The sequence below is a fragment of the Lutra lutra genome, chromosome 13, assembly GCF_902655055.1.
Source record: "Lutra lutra chromosome 13, mLutLut1.2, whole genome shotgun sequence".
Classification (NCBI taxonomy): domain Eukaryota; kingdom Metazoa; phylum Chordata; class Mammalia; order Carnivora; family Mustelidae; genus Lutra; species Lutra lutra.
In genome coordinates, this window is record NC_062290.1 from 3,817,348 (window position 1) to 3,843,731 (window position 26,384).

Genomic DNA, 26,384 nt, shown 5'->3' on the forward strand with positions numbered 1-26,384 from the left:
CACCCAACAGATACAAACCCCCAAGTAAACAAAAGAAGGAGGTGGTGCTTCGTTGACTGATGACGCCCGAGGCTCGGAGGAGTGCCATAAACCCAGCTCTTCAAAACACTCTAAGTTTTTAAAACAACTTTAGTGCTTGTAACTAACATGCAAAAAGCATACAATTTGATGGGTTTCGAAGCTGAGGGGGTGAGGGGACGCCATCACCGCAGCCAGGGTGGTGAGCGCAACTGTCCCGCTCCCCCTTAGCCGTGGCCTCCCTTCCACCCCCACCACTGCCTCCCAGCAGACCCTGCCCTCCCTTCATGCGAGGAGGCAGTTTCCAGGATTCTGTATAAATGGAATTGTGCTCTTTTTTGTCTGCCTTCTTTCACACGGCGATTTTCAGACACATTTACAGGTGTGTGTACCGTTGTTGATGCGTTCATCTGGATGTTTGCATTGTTTCCGGTGTTTATTACAAATAAAGCTGCTATGAGTGTTTGTGGGCACGTCTCTGTAGGCATCTATATTTCCTTTCCTCTTGGGTATTGAGACCCAGCAGTGGAATGACCGGATCATATGTTAACTTTTTAAAGAAATGGCCAAACTGTTTTCCAAAGTGTTTGTTTTGCACCATTTTACGTTCCCCGCGATGATGTACGAGAACCCCACTTCCTCTGCATCCTTGCCAACACTGATGTGGCCTTTTCCTTCTAATGGTGTGAGCAGGATCTCATTGTGACCAGTGACGCTGAGAATTCCTTCATGTGCTGTCTGCCATCTGTATACCTTCTTTGGGAAAGAGTCTGTACAAATACTTTGCCTATTTCAATTGTTTTCTTATTGTTGAGTTAAGGGGCGCCTGGGTGGCTCATTCAGTTAAGCTTCTGCCTTCAGCTCAGGTCATGATCTCAGGGTCCTGGGATCGAGTCCTACATCAGGCTGTTGTTCAGCTGGGAGCCTGCTTCTCCTCCTCTGCCTCTGCCGGTCCCCCTGCTCGTGCTCTCTCTCTCTCAAATAAATAAATAAAACCTTAAAAAAAAAAGAAATTCTTGAGAATTACAATACTATGGATAACAAAATAATTTGACTTGCTAAAATAACACAAAACAAAGCACTGAATAAATTAATCAAGAAAAAGAGAGAGAAAATAAAAACATATTAAATCAGAAATGAGAAGGGAGAAATAAATTGAATTGAATCCAATGAATATTTTGTTAAACAGAAGACTACTTTTAATTAAATGTAAAATCCAGATGACATGGATAATTTCCTGAGAAACAATAGCTTAACATGACTGACCCCACTGGAGAGAGACAGCTTGAGCAGAATAGCTTCTGAACAACAAAATAAAGTTACTGAGGAACGAGCCCACTCAAAATCACGCGGCCCCATTGTTCCCAAAGAAGAATTCTACCAAATCTTCAACTTGTTCCAGAGCATGGGACGTGAAGGACTTTGAAGTGTCTTTCATGAAACAAGTAGGATGTTGAGACACAGTTCTGAAAAGATGGTATCAAAAGAAGAAAATTTACAAACAAACACTACTTATAAATATCAGTGCAGTTCCAGTGAGTATCACACTAGGGAAGAAACTACAGCAGCACGTTGACATAATACCGTCCCATGGCCAAGTGGGATGTGTTCAAGCGTGAACGTTGTGTTTTCACTTCCATCCCGTTCAGAACAGCTAGTGGTTTCCATTTTGGTTTCTTCCTTGTTCTGTGGGTTCTTTAGTTTTCAAATACGTGGAGTCGTCCCAGAGATCTCTGTTGTTGAATTCTAACTGAATTGCATTACGGCTGGAGAAGCACTTGGTGTGGTTTCAAGCCCTTCAAACAGGGGGGCTGTCTCCACGGTCTGTCTTGGTGAACCGTGCGCTCCACGGCTGCGGGGCAGCATCTGGTCGGAGTCTGCGAGGCACCTGCTAAATTCCCGCCTTGCTCTGCCAGCGACCGGGAGAATCATAGCGAAAATTATGGATTTATCTATTTCTCCTGGGACTTCTATCAGTTTTTGCTCTATACATTTTGAAGTATTAGATGCACAAACATAGGACCACTATGTCCTCTTGATTTGTTGATTCCTTCATCAGAGTGACGTGACCTTCAAGGCGTGGTGGTGCAGCTGGGTGAGCATCCCACTTGATTTCAGCTCCGGGCATGGGCTCAGGGTGGCGAGGTCGAGCCCCAAGCTGGGGTCTGCACTCAGCAAGGAGTCTATTTGTGATCCCTCTCTCTGCCTCTGCCCCTCCCTGACCCCTCCCTTTCTCTCAAAATAAATAAAAATCTTTTAAAAAATGAAGTGATCTTCTTTACCTCTGGTAATACTATTTGGTGTGAGATCTGTTTTTGGACTTGTTCCTTCCCATTTTTTACTTTTAACCTGTTTGTGTGTGCTTCCTTTTTAAAGTGTATTTATCACAGGCAGCATATGGTTGGGTCTTGATTTTTTAATCCATTCTGGCAATCAGCATTAAAATTGGAGGATTTAGATCATTTTCATTGCATGTGATGTGGCTAGATTTGAGTTTTTTCATCTTGGTATTTGTTTCTATTTGTCTAATCTGTTTTTTGTTCCCTTTTTCCTCTTTTTCTACCTTCTCTAGGATTGAGTATTTTTCTGTGATCTTTTTTTATTTCCATTGCTGGTTTATTCTGTATAATTCTGTCTTTGCCAGTGTAGTGGTTGCTTTAGGGGCTGATCCAATTTGTCTTTAACTTGTCCCAATCTGCCTCAGAGGGATTTTGCCACCCTTCAAACCCCCGCCCTCCCACCCTGCCCCTCCTGGCCTTTGTACTCTTCTTGTCCTGCATTTCACTTTTACATATTGTAAACCCCATGATATATTGTTGTTTTTAAACCGATTGTCTTTTAGAGAGGTTCAAATAATATAAGAAAAACCTTTGAAAGTTCTGTGTTGGCTTCCGGCGCTCTTCATTCCTATGGGCAGATCCAGATTTTCCTTCTGCCTAACAGACTCTCTTTAACACTTTTTGAAGTGTGGGTCTGCTGGTGAGGAATTCTTTCAGATTTTGTGTGTCTGAAAAGACTTTTATTTTGCCTTCCTTTTTGAAAGATATTTTCAGTGGATATAGAATTTTAGATTGACTACTTCTAAAATTTTGCTCCACTGTCTTCTTGCTTGGATTGTTTCCAGTGAGAAATCTGATGTCATCCTTATTTTTGTTCTGTATGGAACATCTTTCTCCCCCTTTGGTCTCTTCTAAGGTTTTTTTCTTCATCACTGGTTTTCATCACTTTTTTTTTTTTTTAATTTTATATATTGGTCAACTGCTGAGATTTGTGGTCCCCAAAGAGGCTGCACATCTACATATTGGTTCTCCATCACTGAGGCACATCTGATTGACTCATTCTCCCCACGTCCCAGTGCTATGTGCTCAGGACCTGCCATGTCCCTGGCCAGTGACACCTGCAAGCAGCATTCTTCAGCAGGTATCAAGGGCCACCTGCCCAGGACGCCCTGGAAGGTGGAGGACAGAGGTGATGGTAGTCCGGGGATGCTCAACTGGTCATTCAGCAGGAGCACACGATGCTGGGTCCTCCATGGAATCCTCACAATGACCAGGTTAGACGGTAATTGTGTGAGGAAGCTGGGAAGCTTCCAAGACACTAGGTAATGTGCCCACAGACACGCCACCAGGAAGGGGCAGCACTGGGATTAGAAGAAGAGCAGAGCCCCTTCCCCTCTGCTATGCCAAGCCTCCTGGGGCTTGCGAGGAGGCCTGGCTGCGGCATCCGTAGCCCGCCTGGTGAGACACCCGTCAGTCGGTGGCATTAGGCACATTAGACACATACGCCTCCACAACGTCAGGCCCGCTGCAGGCTCGTGGTGAGCACCACGTGGGTGGAAGGAGGACCCTTCACTTTCCCTCCACCAGTGGGGGGCCAGGACGAGCACTCACACCTCGGCAGGGGAGATAACCACTGACCGCGCTGCAGAACCACTGAGAATTTGTGGCAGATGAAACTGACTCTCAGAGGCAGAGTCCAAACAGCAACGCTGAACGGCGCACTCTTCTCTTGGGCCTCTCACTGGTGCGGCCGGCCTGCCCAGAACTGCCACGATGTCCTCAGAGGAGGAGGGACAGTTGAAGGAACACAGCAGAGGCCGGAGTGGCCTGGCAGCCCAGGAGGTTGGCTGAAGTGGGGGGGTCACAGGGACACCCTGCTTAGTGAGGGTGGAAACCCAGGACCTGCACTGGAGAGCCGGGAGCCCCTGGCACCACGAGACTGTGTCTTGGGGCCGCATCTGTGCTCCTGGAGTTGGCTGCAGAGCTTCAAGCCAGAGCCAAATTATGAAGACCAGGGAATCATCCTGACTTCCTTCAAAGAAATCATCAGCTTAGTTCACGCCCTGCAGTTAACAAAGCCGCCGAAAGCTGGAGGGCAGTGCCCCGGAATCGGGGGGACAAGGAGCACCCCGGCCCTCCAGGGTCATTGAGGGACTCAGATGCGCTACAACTGAAGCAGGCTGGTGTTAAGTCCAAGTCACACCCGAGTTTTAACTGACATGGGTTCGTCCTCAGGTCTCTACTAAGGGGAAGACTACATGCATCGAATTACCTTTGAAGGTCCCTTGACTGGGATCTGGGATGCAGAGGACATAGAGTTTTGCTGGGTTGTGTGCAGACCCATGCGCATAAGCGCATGACGTTCCGAGTGTTGTACAGAATAGAGCAAGGGCTCCGTGCCGGCCGGTTTGAGCAACATGCTCAGCTCTCCAAGCAGAGCGGGAAGCAGCAGGAGGACTGGCGGCTTCGCTGGTCCCCCTCCCCCACCCTCTGTCACTGGGATGACGAGGGGCAGCCAAATCCTCTGAATGTCAGGCCGACTGCTTGAGTACCACTCCCTGTGGTCCCCTAAATCCTGCCGTGGGCTGCATGGTGGAATGACGTGCACGTCCCGTCCCTGGGCTCCAGTGTGAGGAGCGAAGGGTTGTCAGCGCGGGTGTGGAATGTTTTTGGAAAGGAATCTGATGCTATACTCCTCAGCAAACACCTGATTTCAGCGGTAAGGCTGATGAGCGATTTGGCCATTGGGCACCTTGGCAAGAATAAAGTTGTAACTGGGCACCAGGATGGTGGCATCCCCACGCTCTTCGCGCATTGGAGCGAGCTGGTTGTGCTCCACGGTGGGGGCTGTCTCTGGCACCTCCTCAGACTTGTCTTGCACATTTTCAGCCAGCATGTCCCTCTGCAACCCTTTTCCTCCCCTTTCCTTCAGAGAGACGAGCTAAAACAGAGGCGCAAGCCTGTGGCAAGTGCCCATCACCAACTGTGATGTCACCGCGGGGAGGGGACATTGCCCTCTAGCCCTCTCCTGGGTAGCCTGTGCCCCGCCTGTTGCTGGGGATGCTCCCAGGTGATGACGACGCACAGGGGAGCAGGGATAGGGAGGAAGCGGGTCTCCCAGGGTGACCGCGGAGACCAGGGTTGCAGCCTTGAGGAGAGGGCGCCTCAACTAGGCACGGAGGACCCAAGTGTATTAACCGCATCTCTCATTTGCCACATTCTGTCTGGCAGAGCCTGGAGGGACGGGCCATGCCTGGGGACAGTGGAGGACTCACCTGGGGGCTGCCTCCACGTGCACACCAGCCCACACGGAGCCACACTGTAGCCTTGGTCGGCACTCGACCCCCAGTCAGTGTGCCCGCTCTGGTCACCCAGGGTCACCAGCCCCTGGGCCCAGAGCCCGCTGAGGTCATTCACCCACTAATCCCAGACCTACTGCACTCTGCCTTGCCTGTTCCTTCCCATGGAAATAAGGTAACTCGCTGGCTGACACCAGTGTTTCACCATGTGGCCCCCCATGGCAAAGCCACCCCTCAGGGACTGTGGGTAGCGATCTACCTTCTGATCTGATGGCCTCCTGCCACCTGCCACCTGACTAGTAATAAAACAGGTTTTAAAGCACAACAGACAAGCTGGGAGCCACCGTCACAGTCCAGCATCTCAGAATCCACCTGCTCAGCACACTTTCCCTCAGGTGGGCTATATGGGGACGTGAGAGGGGAGGGGACAGTCACCCCGGTCCCCCCTCGAGGCTGGGCTCTGAACGTTGAGGGGGACACACATGCCACACAGCCACCATGCCAGCACCACCCTCAGGTCTCCGGCCGGACCGGCAAAGCCGCCCTTCCCACCTGCGCTGCTTGGGGGTTGGCGTGAGCGAGTACCTGCGTCTGCGTTTCACCAGAGGAGATGCAGTAACTGAGCCCAGGGCCGGGGGGAGCGCCCGAGCCAGGGCCCAGCTGCGCGGAGCTCAAGTCAGGAGGCCAGTGGGCAGTAGGTGTGCGTGCACGGGGGCCCGGCAGTGGGAAGAGGAACGGCTGAGACACAGCACGAAGAAGCCGAGAAAGATGGCGAGTGGAAGAAACTAGTTAGAAATAACACGTGCCCGTGCCCGTGCCCCGGCCGTCTGGGCTACCTGGCTCCCGCGCTTTCCTCTGGGGGACATCCCACACCCAGGCTCAGCGTGGGCACCCTCGATTTTCCTGAGTCTGGCAGACAAACATCTGAGAAACCTTGTTTTACAGGGAATCCCCTTGTCCCTACTGTTCAGCGCGTGGCTTAGACCCACACCGGCAGGACCAGAGGTGGTGTGAAGCCTCCCAGACGGGCGCTCAGCTGGCAGAGGAAGCCAGCACCAGCCACGCCCACAGCTGGGGGTGTGGGGACATTAAGGACTGAGCACACTATTTAGTACTGCAAGGTACCACAGGAAGAACTCTCTAGAACAAGTTCCAAGGGGATGCCTAGGTAGGCCTGGGAGGGCAGAGGTGGAGCAGAGGCCATGGCTTTTGCTCTCCATCTTTTCTAAGGTTGACTCTTCAGCCTGGTATGTGCTACTTTGAGAGAACTTTAAAACAAATACAAATTAAGTGAAAATTCCAAGTTGAAAAATGAAAAGCATAAATAAATCCAAGCATCTGGTGCTTTGCAACCACTGCCCCGGCCGGCATCCTCGACCCCCGCCCTCATGCCCAACTGATAACTACTGCGGGCTGGCCCCCGTCTGCAATAGGTTGCCCTCTGCTCACGGGCGATCCGTTCCATCTGCCTTTCTTCCTTCCTTCCTTCCTTCCCTCCACAAATACCAAAGAGATCTGGACAAGCCCCAGTTGTGGTTCCTGTGCTCCAGCTCGGGGGAGAGACGAAGATTGGGTCCTACCGGATGTGTGACGTGGATTATGGTTCCCAGGTCCACACTGCTGGCTCCCCACTGCCCACAGGACAAAATACAGAGTCCACAGAGGGCCCCACACCTCTCTCTCTCTGACCCCAGGACCACAGACTGTGCCCTGGTACCCACCTGTGGGAACCAAGAAGGAGCAGTACAGGTATGAACAGCGCCATGCACATGGGGCAGGACGGCACGGCGTCCTGCCCCGCCAGGCCTCTACATCAGGCCACGGACACAGCCACGAGAGACACATCACCACGCACATGCCAGGCTTTCCTCCAGGGCTGTCCCCCAGATGCACCCTGCCCCCCCAGGGCACCAGCACAAATAGGGGGCAAACTATGGCCTGCCCGCAGCTTCCTACTGTATAGCTCACTGGACGCAGGTGCATTTTATATTTTTAAAACACAGTAAGAAACAAAAACAGGAACACACACTACATAACAGAGACCATATGTGGCCTGCAAAGTCTAAAATACTTTTAGCTCTTTAGTGAATCTGTGGACCTTTCTGATTCAGAAGAACACCGCGGGACATACCCCACCTCGTGTGCACGGCCGGCTTGCTCTGGCTCCGACTGCTGGGGTCCCGTGCGGGCTTTCCTCTGGCCTCTGACAGGCTGCACCGCTCACGAGTGAGGGGGACGTTCCCGGGGAGATGCACGGCCTCCTCACACTCCTGAGCGTGCTAGCAGGACCACGGGCAGTGGGGAGAAAGCCATGAAAACCCACCGTAAGCCCTTGGCCTTCATTCGACAGGCACAGAGCTGGCACCCAACACGCAGACATGTGATGGCCACGTGGGTGCCATGGTGCTGCCACTCTGCGGGCTCTCCTCTCCCCTCCCACTCCTCTGCCTTCAGCCCTTAAAGATTTATTTGTTAAATGGATAAAGAAGATGGGGTATATATATACAATGGACTGATACTCAGCCATCAAATGAACTGAAGTCTTGCCATCTGCAGTGATGCGGGTAGATCTAGAGAGCACTTTGCTAAGTGAACTGAGTCAGTCATGATCTCGCCTCTACGTAAAATTTAAGAAACAAAACAGAAGGGGAATGGAGGAAAAAACAAGATGAAATCAGAGAGGGAGGCCAACATTAAGTGACTCTTAGCTCCAGGAAACAAACTGAGGGCTGTGGAGGGGCGGAGGGTGGGGGGATGGGGTAACTGGGTGACAGGCATTAAGAGGGCACGGGATGTGATGAGCACTGCGTGTTACAGAAGACTGATGAATCACCAAACTCTGCCTCTGAAGCTAATAATACAGTATATGTTAATTGAATTTAAATTTTAAAAATGAAAAAAATTATTTATTTGAGGTGGGGGAGGGCAGAGGGAAAGAGAACCTCAAGCAGACTCTGCGCCTAGCACGGAGCCCGACACAGGGCTGGATCCCACAACCCTCAGATCATCACCTGAGCCGAAACTGAGAGTCAGGACACTCACCAACTAAGCCACCAGGTGCCCCTCAAGTGGCTGTTTGGGCCATTTGTAAGTGCACAGCCATCTACACCATCTGTCTCCAGGACTGTCCCGTCTTCCCAAACTGAAACTCTGTTCCCCACTGAACAGTGTGGAGAAGGCTGGACAGCCTCCAGGACCGAGTCCCTCAGGGGGCATCCTGGGGGCTAGAGGGGGTGGGTGCAGCAGAGTGAGCCCGTCCGGGCAGGCAGGGTCAGGGGAGGCAGAGCACCAAGGAGAGAGGGCAGGGGTCCATGCTGCCTCTGGGGTGCACGGGCCGTGGAGGCCAGCAGCAAGAGTGTGCACTGAGAGGGCAAGGCCCAGGTGCCAACCTAAGAAAGGCCAACACCTTTCTGCCTCTCTGTCCTCCCTCCTGCCTTGAGGCATTCTGGCTTGTGGGGTTTCCCTCTGCCCCTTCGGTACACCAGCCCCTTTCTGTGGCATAGACTTCTCTGTGTTCCCCTTGGATGCGACCACCAGGTGCCTGCTGGTCTGGGAGTCAGATTTCAATCAGAAGGTGCCCTGCTTTCCAAGAACCCAGAGTCTAGTGGGGGCACCAACACGCAGACCCCCAGGCCCTGCTGCAGCCATGAGTGTTGTCCTAGGAGAACCGGTCCAGAGGCCACTCGGCCTGGAGCCTGGGAGGCTATGCAAGGGGTGGGAGTGGGGGTCCCTGGGACGGGCCCAGGAGGATAAATGTCACTGGAAGAAGGAAGGAGGGACTCAGAGGTGTGGGGGACTTGGAAGACGACGCAGAGGATATGATGAGACTTTCTTTAGAAAGGCTGAGTGTGTGGGGATGGGGACCAGAGGATGGAGCACAGACCACACGGGCCACAAGCCAGAGAGGAAATGGATGGTGGTTGTGGACGAGGAGCGAGGCAGGGGCCACAAAGACAGGGAGCCAAAGCCCCAACTTTTCACCAACAGAAATCCAGGCTGAACTCCCAGGAGAGCCTGCTGGGGCTTGGCTAGGGCATCATGTCCTATTCACAATCGCCCAAACTGGCACCAACCTGAGTGTTCCTGGGAGAACGGACCCAAGGCCGTGGCCAGTTCATGCAGCAGGAGCTTCTGAGCCACAGACGGGAGCCACTGCCGATACACGCGATGGCACAGGCACATCGGTGGGGGCCCAGAGCCTGCCGCTGTGTGACAGCTGAGAAGGCAAAGCCAGAGGACAGAGCGGTGAGCTGTGTGGGGACAGCGGGGACCTCCTACACTGGCCGCCACCGTGGTGGTGGCTACAGGACTGCGTGTTTGCAAAATTGGAACATGAAAGGTAGGGCATTTGACTACATCATCTCAATATACCTGCCTTTAAAACAAGCTGTCCCTGGGTTAGGGGAGGTGGCCGAGCTATGGATCTGAGGAGGGGCTGGACCACCAAGCCCAGCTCTTGGCAGGGAGGGGCTCCTCCAGACTGGCTTGGCCCTGGGAGCTGGGCAGGGACACACCCTGGTGCTCCATCTCCTCCGGTCACCCCATCAGCGCTCCAAGCCCATAACATCCTCAGCAAGGCGGGCCATGGTTCCTGCCCCTCCTCTCCCCGTCTCCCCAGAGTGCCAAGAGCCATCTCCTTAGCCAGCCTCGGCTCAGGGTCAAGGGGGGGATCCCAAACGAGAAGATAGGCCCCACCTGCCTGGAGCCCCGCTCCACATCACACACCCCCGTCCATCTGGGTTCCTCGGTTCCTCAGGGAGGGGACGTGCCCTGGCCTGGCTGGATGGCAGCGCCCTGCCTACTGGGGGACACACTTCTGTATCTTCAGGGGAGACATGTGCCCACTGCAGGCTTGCGGAGCCCCTGTGGCAGCTGGGGGTGGGGTGCAGAGGGCCCAGGCCTCTCCAGGACCTCGGGCACAGTCAGGGGCCCAGCCTGGGGGAGACGAGGGCCTGGAGGCCACACTGAGGAAAGAAAGTCAAGACATAGGCTGTTTGTGCTCACCTGTGCTTGTGGATTTAAAATACTGGACAGGGTGGGGGAGACCCCTTTGAAATTTGGCAGCAGAATGACCCCAGCCCCCTCCAACAGTCCAGGGACAAAGAAGGATTTGGTCTCAGAACAACGGGCCAGAAGCACCTCTGCACACTGCCACTTTGTCCAGAACTCCCGTCCCTCCATTTCCCAACGTTCCATAGGCCGAGCCCGTGTCCTCCCTCTTCCCAGAGAAATTTGGCTCCGAGGGCCCACCGCTCCCCAGAAAGAGCCGGTCCTGCCTCCCAGGGCCACCTTGCATCCTCAGGGGGATGGCCTTGGATCCGTGTCACCAGGGCTAGGGCTGGAAGGGGCCGCGGGGAGGCCCGCATGAGGGACGGCAGGGGGAAGAATGAACATGGCCCCGAGTTTAATTCAACTTCCTCCTCTCCCGCGCAGACACAGACCTTCTCAGGAGCCATTTCTTGTCTGCCGGCCGTTTCTTTTGCACACGGGGTTTCTTCATGACTCACAGTCCCTGGGCGGCGGCCAGGAGGCTGTCAGAATTCCCCGGGGGCGACTTCCCGGCGCACCGGCAGTGCCCTTGGTGGGGGCGGCGGCCCGAACCCGCTCGGTAGGCGCTTCGGAAGCTCTGCGGTTAAACTGCGGGTTCCCGTCTTCACACCAGTTTGCGGATGCCAGCTGCCAAAGCTCTTAACTGTTGGAAAAGTAATTACGTGGCTGAAGCTGCGAAGACTCCTCTGAACCTTCACCCAGAGAAAGCAGGAAGACAAACATCTGGCAGGAGAGTGTGTTCCGAATGGGCGGCGGCCGAAGTCCACGCCCGAGTGAGAGGCAGAGCGGCCTTCCGCGTGGAGCCGCGCACCAGGGAGTGTGGGACATCTGTCAAAGAGCAGATTTCCCCAAATCAGTCCTTTAGAAATCGTCAGGAAACAAACATTTAACACGAGAAACGCATTTCACTTCAGGTAAAGCTAGTTTCAGGTTGCAGAAACAGAGCTCCCCCTGCAAAAACGCGACAACTCCAAGGCTCTCAGGTCCAGCTCCACGCGCACCAGAGACCGGCTGTGAGCGAGCCGCTGCTTTCTCACGTGGAAAACACAGCACGGTTATGCTGTGGGCAAACTCATGTTATAGAAATTCAAGTACAGTCAGAGCTCCCGTGCCCCTGGAACGTGATGGCCCGTGTGTCCCTTCCCCTGGAAAACCCACATGACAACTCCAGTGTTCCTCCTTCCAAGGCACTGTTTCCTCTTTTACAAATGTAGTCTATTTTCTGGAACAGAAAAATTGGCACATAGTATTTAAAGTGTGCAACTTGATACCTTCTGACATGAAACCATGAACTTCACCCACAAACCCAATGGCGCAGTCACCACCATGACGAGGTGCATCCCCCCACACTCCCGGGCCACCCCTGGCTCTGGGTGGCCAGATCTGTGCCTGGTCACGACACATTGCTCTGAATTCCCTAGTTCTGTGTACAGGAGGTCACATGGCACGTACTCCTTCCGACCGGCTTCTTCCGCTCAGTGCCGTGAGGCTGAGTCATTCCTGCTGTCGCATGAATCAGAGTCCGCTCGTCGTATTGCCACACGGCTTTCCACGTGTGGATCTGCCACGATGTGGTTTTCCACCTTCCTGTTTGTGGACGTTTGTGCTGTCCCAGTTTCTGGGTATTCCACACGCAGCTGCTACAGACACTGCTGTACAAGTCTTTATTGGGATGCACACGTGTGGGAGCGGAATGGCTGGGTCACCCCCCTCTGAACCCACAGCCAAACTGCTTCCAAAGTGCCACTATATGTCCCCACTCACAGCGTGAGCTCCCACTTCTCCGTATCCCTACCAACACCTGGGGTACCCCGGCTCTGCACTGTCAGCATTTTACAAGGTATGTAGTGATAGCTCTTTGTGGTTTTCATTTGCATTTCTTTTAATTCAAGTACAATTAACACAGGATACTCTACTAGTTTCAGGAGTACAATAAAGTGATTCAACACTTCCTTACGTCAACTAGTGCTCATCACAAGTGCTTCCTTACTCCCCGTGACCTGTTTCACCAACCCTCTCACCCCCCTCTGGTGACCAGCAGTGTGTTCTCTATAGTGAAGAGTCTATTTCTTGGTTTGTCTTTTTTTCCTTTGTCCTTTGGTTTTGTTTCTTAAATTCCATATGAGGGAAATCATATGGTATTTGTCTTTCTCTGACTTATTTCACTTAGAATAATACTTTCTAGATCCATCCATGTCGTTGCAAATGGTAAGATTTTGTTCTTGTTGATGGCTGAGTAATATTCCATTGGATATGTACGCCACATCTTCTTTATCCATTCATCAGTCGATGGACAGTTGGGCTCTTTCCAGAATTTGGCTATTGTAAATGGTGATTCTATGAACATAAGGATGCACATACCCCTCTGAATTAGTGTTGTGTTCCGTGGGTAAATACTTAGTAGTGCAACTTCTGGGTTGTAGAGTAGCTCTATTTTCAATTTTTTGAGCAACCTCCATACTGTTTTCCAGAGTGGCTGCCCCAGTTTGTTTGCATTCCCACCATCAGTGTAAGAGTGTTCCCCTTTCTTCGCATACTCGCCAACACTTGCTGTTTCTTGTGTTGATTTTAGCCATTCTGACAGGTGTGAGATGGTATCATTGTGGTTTTGATTTGTATTTCCCTGATGCCAAGAGATGTTGAGCATCTTTTCATGTGTCTGTCTTCTGTCCATTTTAAAAGTGGATTATTTGTTTTGCTGTTGAGTTATATAAGTTCTTCATACACTTTAGATACTAACCCTTTATCAGATATGTCATTTATAAATATCTTCTCCCATTCTGTAGTTGTCTTTTAGTTTTTATTTCCTTTGCTGTGCAGATTCATTTGGCTTTCTATGACTAATATATTTTTTAAAGATTTTATTTATTTGATAGAGAGAGTGAGAGAGCGCAAGCAGGAAAAGCAGCAGAGGGACAGGAAGAGGCAGGCTCCTCACTGAGCAGGGAGTCCGTTGTGAGGCTCGATCCCAGGACCCTGGGATCATGACCTGAGCTGAAGGCCGACGCCCAACAAAATGAGCCCCCCAGGTACCCTCTATGACTAATACTGCTGAGCATCTTTTCATTCACATATTTGCCAATCCTGTATTTTTGGTGGGTATTCAGATCTTTGGCAGTTTTATAAGTTTGGGCTACTTTTCTTTTATCTTGTTGAGTTTTGAGAGGTTTCAGATAGTCTGTTATCAGACACATGCTTTGAGAAAGAGTCTCCCCATCTATGGCTTGCCTTCATTTTCTTCACGGTGTCTTTTGAAGAGCGAAAGTTTGTTTTTTTTTTTTTTAAAGATTTTATTTATTTATCTGACAGAGAGAGATCACAAGTAGGCAGAGAGGCAGGCAGAGAGGGAGGAAGGGAAGCAGGCTCCCCGCTGAGCAGAGAGCCCGATGAGGGGCTCAATCCCAGGACCCTGAGATCATGACCTGAGCCGAAGGCAGCGGCTTAACCCACTGAGCCACCCAGGCGCCCCTGAAGAGCGAAAGTTTTTAATCTTGATGTAGTACAGATTATCAGCTTGTTCTTTAATGGACTGTACTTTTGGTGTTGTATCCAACAAACTTCTGATTAACTTAAGGTCACATATATTTTCTCTTAGAAATTTTATAGTTTTAGATTTTACATTTAAAAGTTGATTTTTGTAGATAATGCAAGATATGGATCCAAGGATTTTCCATTGTTGTTATTTTGCTTATAACTGTCCAATTGTTCCAGCACCATTTGTTGAAAGACTGTCCTTTCTCCTCATTGCCTTTTCAACCTTTGTCCAAACTCAGGAGTCCATGTGTGTGGGGGTCTCTCTCTGGACTATCCTGTTCCATTGATGTGTCTGCCTATTGTTGTATTAGAATCACACAGTTTTGGTTAGTGCAGCTTTATAATAATTCTCGAAATCAAGTAGTGTTAGCCTGTCAACTTTGTTCTTTTTTGAAGTTCTTTTGGCTGTTCTAGGTCACTTGCCTTTCCATACGAAATTTCAGAATTAGTTTGTCAGTTTCTTCAAGAAAAACTCGCTTGGACTTTGATTAGGATTGTATGGTCTTTAGAGATCAATCTGAAAGGAACTGGCATATTAACAATCTTGACTCTTCCGACTCACGGACAGGTATATCTCTCCATCTTTTTAAGTCTCTCTTGGAAATATTTTATAGTTTTCATGTGTGGGTGTGGTGAGTGGAATCACGCCACCCTCCCTCCCCCTGCTCCATTATGTCTGTGTCCTAGTCCCCGGAGCCCAAGACAGGGAGGGTTAAACGTTATCCAACAGGGACAAATGTGAGCAAGTCACAGGAGAACACACACTGCGTTCTACAATCTATATGATGTTGAGAGACATGCAAATCCAAGCACTGTGCTGTTTGAGGTGACGCGACCGAGAAACATACACAAGGGACGGCGGAAGCACTGAGGACTGCACTGGTCTGCTCGGGCTGCTCTAACAAACACCACAGCCCAGGCTGACCCAATAGAAAATTATGTTTTCATGGCCCTGGAGGCGGGGGAGTCTGAGGTCCAGGTGTGGGCAGGACAGGTTTCCCCGAGGCCTCTCTCCTGGCAGGTAGACGGCCATCTTCCCTGTGTCCTCATGTGGTCATGGTCCTGTGCATGTCTGTGTTCTCATCTCCTCTTCTTCAGAGGGACACTGGTCATGCTGGATTAGGGCCACCCTAGTGACCTCATCTTCCATCTGCAATGACCCCATCTCCAAATACAGTCACATTGTAGGGTACCAGAGGTCAGAACTTCAACATGAATTTCAGGACCTAATCCAGCCTGTAATACCCCTCTATCTCCTTGGGCTGTATGTCAAGTAGCTGAATTTGACTACAATTAACACATTCTGTTCCAAGGAATTAGAGATGAGTTTTGAAGGATGTTAGGAATTAAGTGAGTGACAATGTTGAGAATTAGGATTCCAGTATTAGTTCCAAGCATGTGCTAAACTTGGGTCCTGACAGAGGACAAATGACTGAAAAAAGGACCCCGTGTGCCCCCAGCATCAGTGGAGCACCACGCACAGAGGAGGCACGGCCTTGCCTACTGAAAGGAATTTCGCGTTGGTCTCTTCCACTTGTTTTGAAGCCCACTATGAGCATATAGAATATTGTCAGACAATAACTGGTCACCTAATTAAAACTTTGTTAAAGTAATTCAGGAACTGTCACCTACTTGTCTCAAGAGCATTAAATTTAATATTAGGTTGACACAGAAAATGGCCACATTTGATCATTTTTGACCTGCAGGTTATTCCACATGGTTCAGTCAAATTCAATGTCTGAGTAATTTTAATTTAATTTAATTTTTAAGAGAAGAAAGAAAATGAGAAAGCAACTCAATCGATCAAAGCCAAGGAGTATTTTCAGGCTGTAATCAAATGGCCATATAAATAGGAAACTATTCCAAAAATATAACTCTCCCCAAAACAGGCACTCTTAAGGGTCAAAAGTCTTTTCAGTTTAATCAACAAAGCCAGAAGGCAAGCACATACCAGGCTTTTGCTGTGATATGAGCTGCCGTGGATGCAGGAAACTTATTTCCAGTGCACGACAAGGCCTTAAGATCGTAAAGTCTGGTTTGGACATGGTATTCCACGACTGGATGTTTTCAGCGATGGCTGACAGCGAAGGTTTCCCCAAGCCACGCTGCTCAAGGCCTCCATCGTGATCACTCACAAGTCAGTTTTATGGCCAGTATTGCGCTAGTCAGAGGCCAGCTCATGCCTAAAAGCATAACTAAAACAGAACATACAACTGCGTCCCAGGATTTGTTGAATTTTTCTCCTGCCACATTATCTGTAAACAATTTTCAACCATCTAGCATTGAGAAGGCTCCTTTATTTTCTTTCAAATTTATCTACTTAAGAGAGAGGGAGAGTGAGCAAGAGAGAGAGAAATAGAGCGGGGGCAGAGGGAGAGGGAGCAGCAGACTCCCTGCTGAGCAGGGAGCCTGACATGGGGCTGGATCCTGGGACTCCAGGGTCATGACCTGAGCTGAACACAGATGCTTAACGACTGAGCCACTCAGGCGTCCCGAGTAGGTTCCTTTAGAGAAGGCGATAGTCTTGAGCCATATTCATAAAAAGCACCAAAGGGAATGTCATTCTTGATTTACTTGCACTGAAAATATATCGACCCTTGTTCATGTGAAGCAAGAACAAAGATGTCCTGAGTAAACTGTCAGATTTAATCAATCCCGAAAATCACCTGCAGGCCTTCAGATACTGGGAACTTGGGGTGTGCACTCTGTCTGCAGCATATTGTCTCCGGAGATGCCCTGAGATGTCTAGAGAACTGGTTGAAACCGGAGGCAAGCTCATGAGCAGGAGTCCTCCCTTTACGAGAAAACAGAAACTTCTCTGAAGTATGACACGTTGTTTTGCACGGACTCTGGCATGATGGAAGCACACGCGCTTCCCGAGATAACCACTGAGCTCCGCGAACAGATAAAGCACCTCAAAGTCAGCAGCACTCTGGCGCAGAGGGCATCAGCGAGCTCTCGGTAGAAGGAAACCGTATGTGGCCACAAGTCCTGCAGTTCCTAAGTGAGATAGGCTGAGATCATGCGACAGTAACACAGCAGCTCAGCCGGCTCCAGAGGACAGAGAAGATGGGTACTTTCACTAAGTGACAAAGAACACGATGCTCTAGGGAGCCACCACAGAGCCCAGGGGTGACAGGGCCCATTGTCCCAGCTGGGCCCTCTGTTAGGAGCACCAAAGGCAGGCAGGTGGCTTGGGGAGGGAGGCAGGCAGGACTGGAGTCGTCAGTCTGGGACTCCTTCAACAGGCAGGTATGAACAATACTTCTCCCCGGTATGGAAGGAGCCCAGACAATGCACAGGCGTGCCCACGGCCATCAGTTCTGAGTGTGTGCTCCTGACCCTTCACACTTCTGTTGAGCTGAATCCCAAAGTTCTTCTGGTCAGTGGAACTATCCTTTGGGTTGCAGAGAACTCCTCACCCACTCAAATGTAGAAAGGCAGGAACCCTGCTGGCCTTAAAGACTCCGTTCACCCGCTCCTCCTGGAGCTCTCCTCTCTCCTCCCGTCCCCGCCTGCTCATCTGGACGACAGAGTTGGGACCGACCAGAGCCTGGCTGACGTCCAGCCCATGACCCAGTCCGCCCATCAGGATCGTCCCATCACCAACCACACCTGTGTCATCAGGAGCTCCAAGCTAAAGATATACGAGGGTTATGGGTTGTTCTTTTCACTTTTATTCGAATACATACAAAGCCTGCAGACAGCCTGATACACTTCTCCCACCAGCTCTCTTCCTCAGTCTGGCGCAATGCCATTGTCACATCGGGGATGCGCGGGACCATCTCAGACACACAGGCCAACGGCCTCTTGTCCAATGAGCCGTGCTGGCACCTGCCCATGTGAGACTGACAGAAATGACAGTAAACATTTTTTGGGTAAAAAACCTATTTTTTGTAATGTACCTTTGGATAAAATGTAATCTTTTCTTCCTTTCCCTTTCAGGCACTTAAAAATGAGACATTTCAGGAATGGGTAACCGGTTCATTAAAATTCACTGGATCTGGTTTCCTAAGAAAACTGAAACGGTGTGGGAGGCAACAGCACTTGCCACCAGAGTTCGTAAGACCGACAAGGATGAGGATATTCCCAATGCGCCAGCGCCTGATTAGGAGGTGCAGGAGGTGGGCAGACTCATCCGTGGTTAGCCTCGCTTCCCCCGAAATTCTGTCTCTAAAATTAGGTCATTGCCTTAGTATGAAATCGGTTAGATGAGTATCACGTTTACTGGGAAAAATGAGGACCCTCCTTGTGACCTGACCTCTGGTACTGCACACACTCATCACAGCTTCCACTGCTGAAAGACAGTTTGGTCCACAGAGAACTAGTTAGGCCGTAACTAGTTCACTTGTTTCTTATCTCGGGCCAACAGGGTGAGTGTGGTCTACATGCACCACATTTAGTTTAAGAATCTTAGTTCTCCGAGTGACAAGTTGCCGAAGACAGGGCCTGGAGATGACAGGGTCCACGGAAGGGCAGACGTGGGAGGTGTGAGCTGGTGGTCACGCTGCTGCACTGAGCCTGCCCCCGCCCAATGGTCCTCCCTGCGGAGTCGAAGCAGCTGCCCACACTGCCCACTGTGGCCCCCGTTCCTCTGTGAAGATGCTGTTTGCTGGGCATCGGGCTGGATGTACTCAGAGGCGCTCTTGCTTCCTGTGACAGCGGGGGTCGGCACGGGGGTCTGGAAGCCTAACCAAGAGCAAGTCTACTTCCTGTGGTAAAAAATCCCATCACCTCAGTCAACCTTCAACACAAAACTAAATCACTAAATCACTCGGAGAAATCCTTTGATGTGTTTATAAAAAGAAAAAACAAAAAATTTGCAAATTAAAATAAAATCCTTAAAAAATGTCTTATCAATAGCCTTCTTATTAACAAATACAAAACAGCTTAAGATACTTTGTGACTTCCTTAGGTCCTGGATCAGGGGGATGGATCCACAGTGAAGTTTTACTACTAGAATCACCTATTTGGTAAAAGCTCCAGCAAGGATTCCACTGACAAAATAACTGTTTTGGAAAAAAAATGTCAAAAAGAATAAAGATGTAAACACCACATACTTACATATTAATAGAACAATATTAATTCAGTTAAATAAATATAAAAAAGTGGCACCAACGTTATGGCAATTTTTCAGCACAAAAATGTAGCTTGAGGATATTTTAAAATAAATAGTTGCTTCCAACAGAAATGAGCGTTCTTAGCACAAACCAAACCAAGAGCGTCTGAGATAAAGTGCTATGAGACGAAGTGGCTCCAGGCTCCAACCTGCTCATCTGTGTGCAGAAAAGCCATCTGGGTCCCCAGGTCTGAGGTGTCTGCCACCAGGGAAGCATCACTAAATGTCAGGCTGAGGGCCATCTTTCATCATTTTCCTGTTTTCTTCCAGTGTGTGCTTAAATATTTTCTTCAGGGTGTTGTAAACTACTGGTCCATTTTCAGAGTCAAAATTAACCTGCTGACAAAGAATGAATAGACTCAGGACATGGTAGCAGAATTTTAATCAGCTGATTTGGGGAGAAGAGAAAGGAGGGTGGAGGGGCGCCTGGTTTGCCCAGTTGGTTAAGCAACTGCCTTCAGCTCAGGTCATGATCCCGGAGTCCCGGGATCAAGTCCCACAATGGGCTCCCTGCTAGGCAGGGAGTCTGCTTCTCCCACTGACCTCTCTCTTCTCATGCTCGTTCTCAAATAAATAAATAAAAGCTTAAAAAAAAAAAAAAAAGAAAGGAGGGTGGAGAAAAACTCTGACTTCCGAACACAATCATATACAATGCACAGCATTCACAACACAGCTCACACATCAACTCTAATTGAAAGACTATATTAGAACTGCCAATCATGTCAATACCAAACTTATGAACGAAAACTCAAAAACTGAAACCCCCAGCCTGGACATGTGTCCTCACAGGTTGTCATGAAGCCAGGCAGCTGTGAAGGCAGTGTCGAGTGTGGAGACTAACGGCCGCGGGCACAAGGGAAGGCGTCTATCAAAACAACACTTGCCAGCTATAAGGGCTGCCCTGTGGCAACCCGCCCAGAGCCCTGCCTTCCGACAGCCCGCTTCACACCCAACCTCTGTGACGTGCACACCACCATGCCCACCGCCTAGGCGTTTCTGGGAGCTGCGAACATGAGAGGCTCACGTGTTTGTTGGCCAAAGAGAACGTGCATGGAAGTTCGTTGCTTTGCTCTACGGTGGGGACACATTGAGTCCCTGCTGTTTGCTCAAGTTCAGCAGGCTGCGGGGTCGAGTGATGGGAGGACAGAGAAGCAGAGCAATTCCCACACGCCTGCCCACTCCCACTCCCACAGAAACAGTGGCTCCCTGGGCAGTGCTGCGGAGGGTCTGGGCCTGGCCAACATGTTTGTGGACACAAGACGGCCAGGTCAGAGACAAACAATTCTATGACACCAGACAGCATGTGTGTCACAATCACACGGTCGCCCTCGCCCTCCAAGCCCCCCATCCCCTGAAGAGTTATGGGCTGCACAAGCAGGGGCTCTGCATCCTAGCCAGTGTCTCCGAGTGCAGGTGACCCCAGTATTTGCTGAGGGGTCGCAGGCCTGGGAAGCTCTGGCCACAGGGAAACAGGACCCTTGTCACACTGGAAGCAGCTGCTGTACAGCCTCCTTGAAGAGCTGGCCCAGAACGAGCGCGGCCAGGGCCTCTGCTCATGAGACTGTGCACAGGGCAAATGGCCATAAATGTCTCCCAACCTTTTCAAAGCTGGATTTGGAACAACTGCTATGTTGAACTTTTCATCAGGATCCCCCTAAAAGGCCAACAGAAATTAAAAAGAATTCCTACCACATTCAGAGAAACCAATACTAAGGATTTTTTCAATTAAATTCAGAAACTTCATTACATTGTTTATCCTACCTGAAAAACCTCTCATTAACATTAATAACGGTGTGAATCATTCACTTTGCTAAGCACCCGACTGCAACCCTCCCCAAGGGCTGGTGGCCTCGCGGTCTGTGACGACATCCATGTAAGGTGCAAAGGACAACTGAGCTGCTGGCTGTGGAAACTGCTGAGAAGAGACCTGGAGGCGCCAAGCTCCCGAGAGTGACCCAGACGCTTGCAAGGGCGCGCTCTGGAGTGCTGCGGGAGCCGTGGCCAACCACACGAACGGTACGTGGCAGCATCACTCCTGTTTACCGCAGATGGGGAGAAACTGGGCTCTGGGCCTCAGGACAGGGTCACGTCCACTATGAGAGGAACCAGACGGAAAGGCTGACAGGAACCTTTTCTTCCGGCACAGCCCTGGTCCTTGCTTCAGCCAGGACGGACTGCTGCAAGCCAAAAGGTGTGCACAGAAAACAAACTCTTTTATTACCTTCTGCTTTGATTTGCCAACTAGGGCAGGGTCCCGGGTCACTGATGCTGGGTTCTCAGGGGTCAGTTACGTGTTTAGGCCCAAAGTAGAATGGGCTCACCCAGAAAAGAATCTCTCCTACTTGGCACATGATCTAAAATCATTTTCTCCACATCCACTTGTTTCTGTATGAAAGCTCTTTGTTTCAATGTTCTCCTTCAAAACCCCACAGTTCAGCTTTTTCTAATATCACTGTTGAGAAACTACTATTTTTTGGCCAATGTCTACAACTATGTTTGAGAAATGTCCGACACATTTCCATTATGGAAAAACATACTGAATTTTATTTTAGAGCAGGTGAGGGGCCTCTGGATTCTGATTTGCACTTATGCTAACGGCAGCATGTGACCCACCTTGGTGAAGGCTTTAATGGCACGAGCGAGGATGGCTTCCTCCACGTCGGCGGGGATCACCTGCAGGCTCACGACACAGTGCAACACGCAGAGAATGGTCTGGTACTGGCCCTGGTTTGCAGAAATTAAAATCAAGCAAGTGGTTTGAAAAATGCCTCAAGACATAAGCTCAAAGCAACTGCACAGCCGGGAGCTGATGCGCGACCAAGTATGCGTAACCACAAACACCAAACTCTCTACCAAGGGCTCTGCCAATGCTTCCTGTTACGTGTTCATACAATCTGAAAAGCTTTCGGGGAGATACAATCAAAGCTGCTTAGTTAGTACATAAGGTATAGCTGGATATGAACACAAGTGCAATCTCAAATCAAGCGTCTTCCTTGCAGTGAACTGATGAGAGGACCCACTCGTTTCTGTACACACTGTTTCGGGTCCGCTGACGGATGCTGACGTGCCACGGCGGTATGCGGACTAGTGGCGGGTGGTCAGCGTCAGTACGGGCACGCCCTGTCTGTGGCAGGAGCTGCAGAGGGAGGACAGAACTTCGGGGGAAAGTGCCCGAGGAACGTGTCCGACTTGACTCCCAGTGCTGACTTAGAGAAGCAGAAGAAACCCTTCACCTCTGGAGCCACCACGTGTCGGCACACTTGCCTGAGCGCCACTGACTGCGTTTCTCAGAATCTACTCTGAGGGCCTAACCGGAAATGCAGAAAACCTGCAAGCACAAGCGGTCACTACAGGGGTGGCTACCAAAGTAAAAACCTGAAATGATGTAAACACCCCACATGCGGGGGTCGGGGTAAAGGATGGGGAAGGTGCGGTGGGCGCCTTGTGACAGACGGGTTGAGCTGTGTGCAGAGCCACTGGAGTTCAAGTCCTGCTCTCACACATGCTGCCTGCCTTTCCTGAGAGACGGGGCCTCATCCTGGGCCATGGAGATGAATGGAGGGGAAAACGGAAATTACGACCTGACGAGGGCCTGGCCATAGCCCCAGGGGTGACTGCTCTCCTTCTCTCACAGAGGGGAGAGAAGGCAGACTACGAAACATACTCTGGATCCAGGGCATCCTCATCTGTGAAGGTACATGTGCATGTGTACGAGCATCCATGTCTGTGTCTAAAAAATGATGTATACAAAATGTAGTGATCCGAAGGGGCACGTGCACCCAAATGTTTATAGCAGCAGTGTCCACAACAGTCAAACTATGGGAAGAACCTAGATGTCCATCAACAGATGAATAGATAAAGAAAATGTGGTATATATATGTATATATATACATACATACATACCATGGAATACTATGCAGCCCATAAAAAGAAATGAAATCTTGCCATTTGTGAGAATGTGGATGGAACTAGAGGGTATTACGCTGTGTGAAATACGTCAGAGAAAGATAATTATCATATGATCTCCCTGATATGAGGAAGTGAAGATGCAACATGGGGGGTTTGGGAGATAGGAAAGGAATAAATGAAACAAGATGGGATTGGGAGGGAGACAAACCATAAGTAACTCTTAATCTCACAAAACAAACTGAGGGTTGCCAGAGGGAGGAGGGTAGGGAGAGGGTGGTTGGGTTATGGACATTGGGAAAGGTATGTGCTATGGTGAGTGCTATGAAGTGTGTAAACCTGGCGATTCACAGACCTGTACACCTGGGACCAATAATACATTATATGTCAATAAAAATAAAAAATCATTAAAAAAAATGAAGTATGTGTTGTCCTTGACCATAGTAACAAATGCACTAAGTTTGACAGAAAGGACTTGCAGATGTTCACGGTGGGGCCGCTGGGATCACGGGTGTTCTCATCTGGCTTTGTATCTTCAACATGTGATGCTGGGCGTGCATTTCTTCTTACCTCAGAAGAACCTAAATCAGGCCCAGATATGGGACTCCGCGCAAGCCCCCTTCTTTAGAATGGACTTTAGTGCACGAAGCCTATGCTAAGGCCTTGGTTAACTTTAACTGCCCCACAGTCTCTTTACCTTCTCTAGCAGAGAGAGCGCGTCCGCGGCGTCCGTGCGGCTGCCGAGCAGCGTGTCCATGTCCTGTTTGGTGATCACGGGCTCCTTCAGCTGCTCCACCCAGGACCACATCAGACTGCACAGGACGAAAGGGTCCCTTTCGCCACATATTCTTTCCCAAGCTCCATCTCGGGAATTTAGTTCTTTCTACAAAGAAGGGAAGAAAAAGGAAAATGGAGAGAAGGAGAGGGGAGGGGAGGAAAAGGGGGGATGGAGGAAGGAGGAGGGAGGAGGGAAAAGAAGAGCGGGAGGGAAGGGAGAGGGGAGGGAGAGAGGGGAGGGGAGGGGTCAGAAGGAGGGAGATGGGGAGGAACAGGGAGGCAGCACCATTTGAGGTTTGATGGCCCTCAGGCTGTCCACGAGTGACAGTCTTAGGCTCAGGGTGGACAGGAACCCCTTCCAGTGCCCCCACCTCGGTGGCACATGGGCTGAGATGCTGAGTCTCTCCAAGCCTCAGTTTCCCTCTGTGAAGCTGACCCCTGCCCCATGTGTGCATTAAAGCTCCCTCAGAAAGGGGCTCAGTTGGCCTAAACGCTAAGCTCCCTAACCCGCTCTGAAACCACAGATACTGTTCAGGAAGAGGGAGCCTTCGTTTTTAGGTTCCTTGGAACAAAACAGACATACTGTAAGGAAGTAGGACGGCAGACGAGAAAGCATATGTAAGGCAACATTTGCAAATTACCCTGGGACGAGGAAAAGCTGACTAAACCTTCCAAACGGGCCCCAGAAAAGTGCTGAACAGTCTGCAACCGTGGCAGACACACCTGCCTCACGTTCCTTTCCACAGTCCCGTGCAGGCCCAGACACAGAGTCAGCCCCACATCCTGAGACTGGACAGCGGAGTGGACGAGCAAGTCTGGCCCACGCCCCAAATGCTCGAGACAAGTTAAAAGCAGAAGGCCCTAACAGTTTACCTCGCAGAGAGCAGCAGACAAACAGGAAGAATTCTAACTTCTGATGGGGCTCAGCTTTATGCGTTAGTAAATAAAGTGTATGTGTGCTACAGGAATAAGCATCATAATTGCACATTCATTCATTCACGCATCGGGTCGGTTCACAAGACTCAGACTGGGACAGCCCGTAGCAGGCGGCCTATCCAATTCCTACAGCACCCGCAGCGGGGCCTGACGGCAGACGTGCAGGCCCAGGGAAGAGGGTACCTGGCCAGGAGCCCAAAGCAGCACGGGGCTGGCGGCGTTCCCTGGGTTTTGCTTGATCCCTGACGTGACGCTTCTGCCCTGCTGCCAGGGTCCTCTGGCTCTGGGTTCCTCTGGTTCTTCTTTATTCTCTCATAAAGAAGCCACTGTGTTTAGCTATGTGGAGGCCCCAGTCCCCACGGGTCACACACACAGCCGATCGGCTCTGCAGTAACCAGAAGCTCGGCAGAGCAGCACAACTAAGGCCCTCCCAGGAAAATGCTGGTTACTCTGTTTTCTGAAATCCTCCAGGGGGCTGAGCAAACCGTTAAACTCATGAGCTGCATCCTGGCCCTGCCGCATTTGGGCCACATGATCCTGAGCAGGTGTCTTGACCCCTGGGACCCCTAGGTTCCCTATCTGTGATCCTTAATTCATAAGGGTTGTGAAGATTAAGGAAGAATCTTAGGGTATCCTCTGCCCGCCGGGTCACCGTGAGAGCAGGTGACGCAGCGGCCAAGAGAGGTCCCAGCAGGGGCACGGGCAGCATGGTGCCGCCCAAATCATAGCTCTGGACTCCTTCCACAACTCAGCTAGGTTGTTTTACTGCTGAAAGACTCATAATAAAATCCAGAAAGTGTAACAAAGGGCAAGCCTATCCAAACAAAAGGGTCATGTTCACCTCTGGAAAATGCTTTTGTATTTTGTGCTCCAACAGTCCCACCCACTAGGCTGACCTCTGAGGGGTCCGACCACTAGCTCTCATGGCTACGGTGTTGCAAGGGAAGGGCTCGCAGACTGAGCAGCCAGAAGGACCCAAAGTCCTGTTCAGTTTGGAATAAGGAAAAATACTTCATGTTGTGGGAAGTCAGTATCTGTACATATTTGCTCAGTGAACGCCTGCAGTTCTGACAAATGTGCACGTGCTCTGCAGTCCCACAGCTGTAAGTGGGTGCAAGGCTCTGGCCAAGTTTTCCCACCTCTGCATCTGGAAGGTTCTGACCCAAGCCTTGCTTAATTAATGCAGAATACAGAGGAGCAGCCACACAGATAATTCGTGGGACATTACAGACTGACGAGTCCAGATTTCACTGAGACAGGCCTCCCCAGGTCAGCCCCACATTTGGGCAGTTGACTAGTTTCTGGTAACTAGGTGGTTAAGGCCTTTTGTGTACACCAGTTGTTCATTCAGGGAGAAGAGCACAACTGATTTAAGACCGTTTCTAATGAAAATACACCACAAAGAGGGGTTAAAATTTAAAATTGCACATTCTAATGTAAGTAAAAGCCCAGGAATGGACCCCAAAG

At 50.4% G+C, this 26,384-nt stretch overlaps 1 protein-coding gene and 1 long non-coding RNA gene across 11 annotated transcripts in view; both read right to left on the reverse strand.

Annotated features, from left to right (window-relative positions):
* Window positions 1-1,112: 1,112 nt before the first annotated feature.
* Window positions 1,113-11,888, reverse strand: LOC125083821 (uncharacterized). Of its 2 annotated transcripts, XR_007122386.1 has the most exons (4): window positions 11,038-11,888; window positions 8,639-10,560; window positions 7,668-8,213; window positions 1,113-3,658 (listed from the first exon to the last, which is right to left on the reverse strand). It is a non-coding gene; the product is annotated as an uncharacterized LOC125083821 (long non-coding RNA). The 2 variants fall into 2 exon arrangements; XR_007122385.1 differs by having other exon boundaries at window positions 1,113-8,213; window positions 8,639-10,548.
* Window positions 11,889-17,073: 5,185 nt separating this feature from the next.
* Window positions 17,074-26,384, reverse strand: part of PTPDC1 (protein tyrosine phosphatase domain containing 1) — a 643,782-nt gene continuing 634,471 nt past the window's right edge. For 5 of the 9 annotated variants that reach the window (XM_047700748.1, XM_047700747.1, XM_047700745.1 and 2 more), the window contains 3 exons: window positions 23,902-24,087; window positions 21,912-22,022; window positions 17,074-19,637 (listed from right to left, as the gene is read on the reverse strand). In XM_047700748.1, coding sequence (XP_047556704.1) covers window positions 19,518-19,637; window positions 21,912-22,022; window positions 23,902-24,087 — 417 coding nt within the window. In that variant the 3' untranslated portion in view covers window positions 17,074-19,517. Of the gene's footprint in view, window positions 19,638-21,911; window positions 22,037-23,901; window positions 24,088-26,384 lie in introns of all 9 variants that reach the window. The other 4 variants (XM_047700746.1, XM_047700751.1, XR_007122383.1 and 1 more) reach the window with 3 other exon arrangements.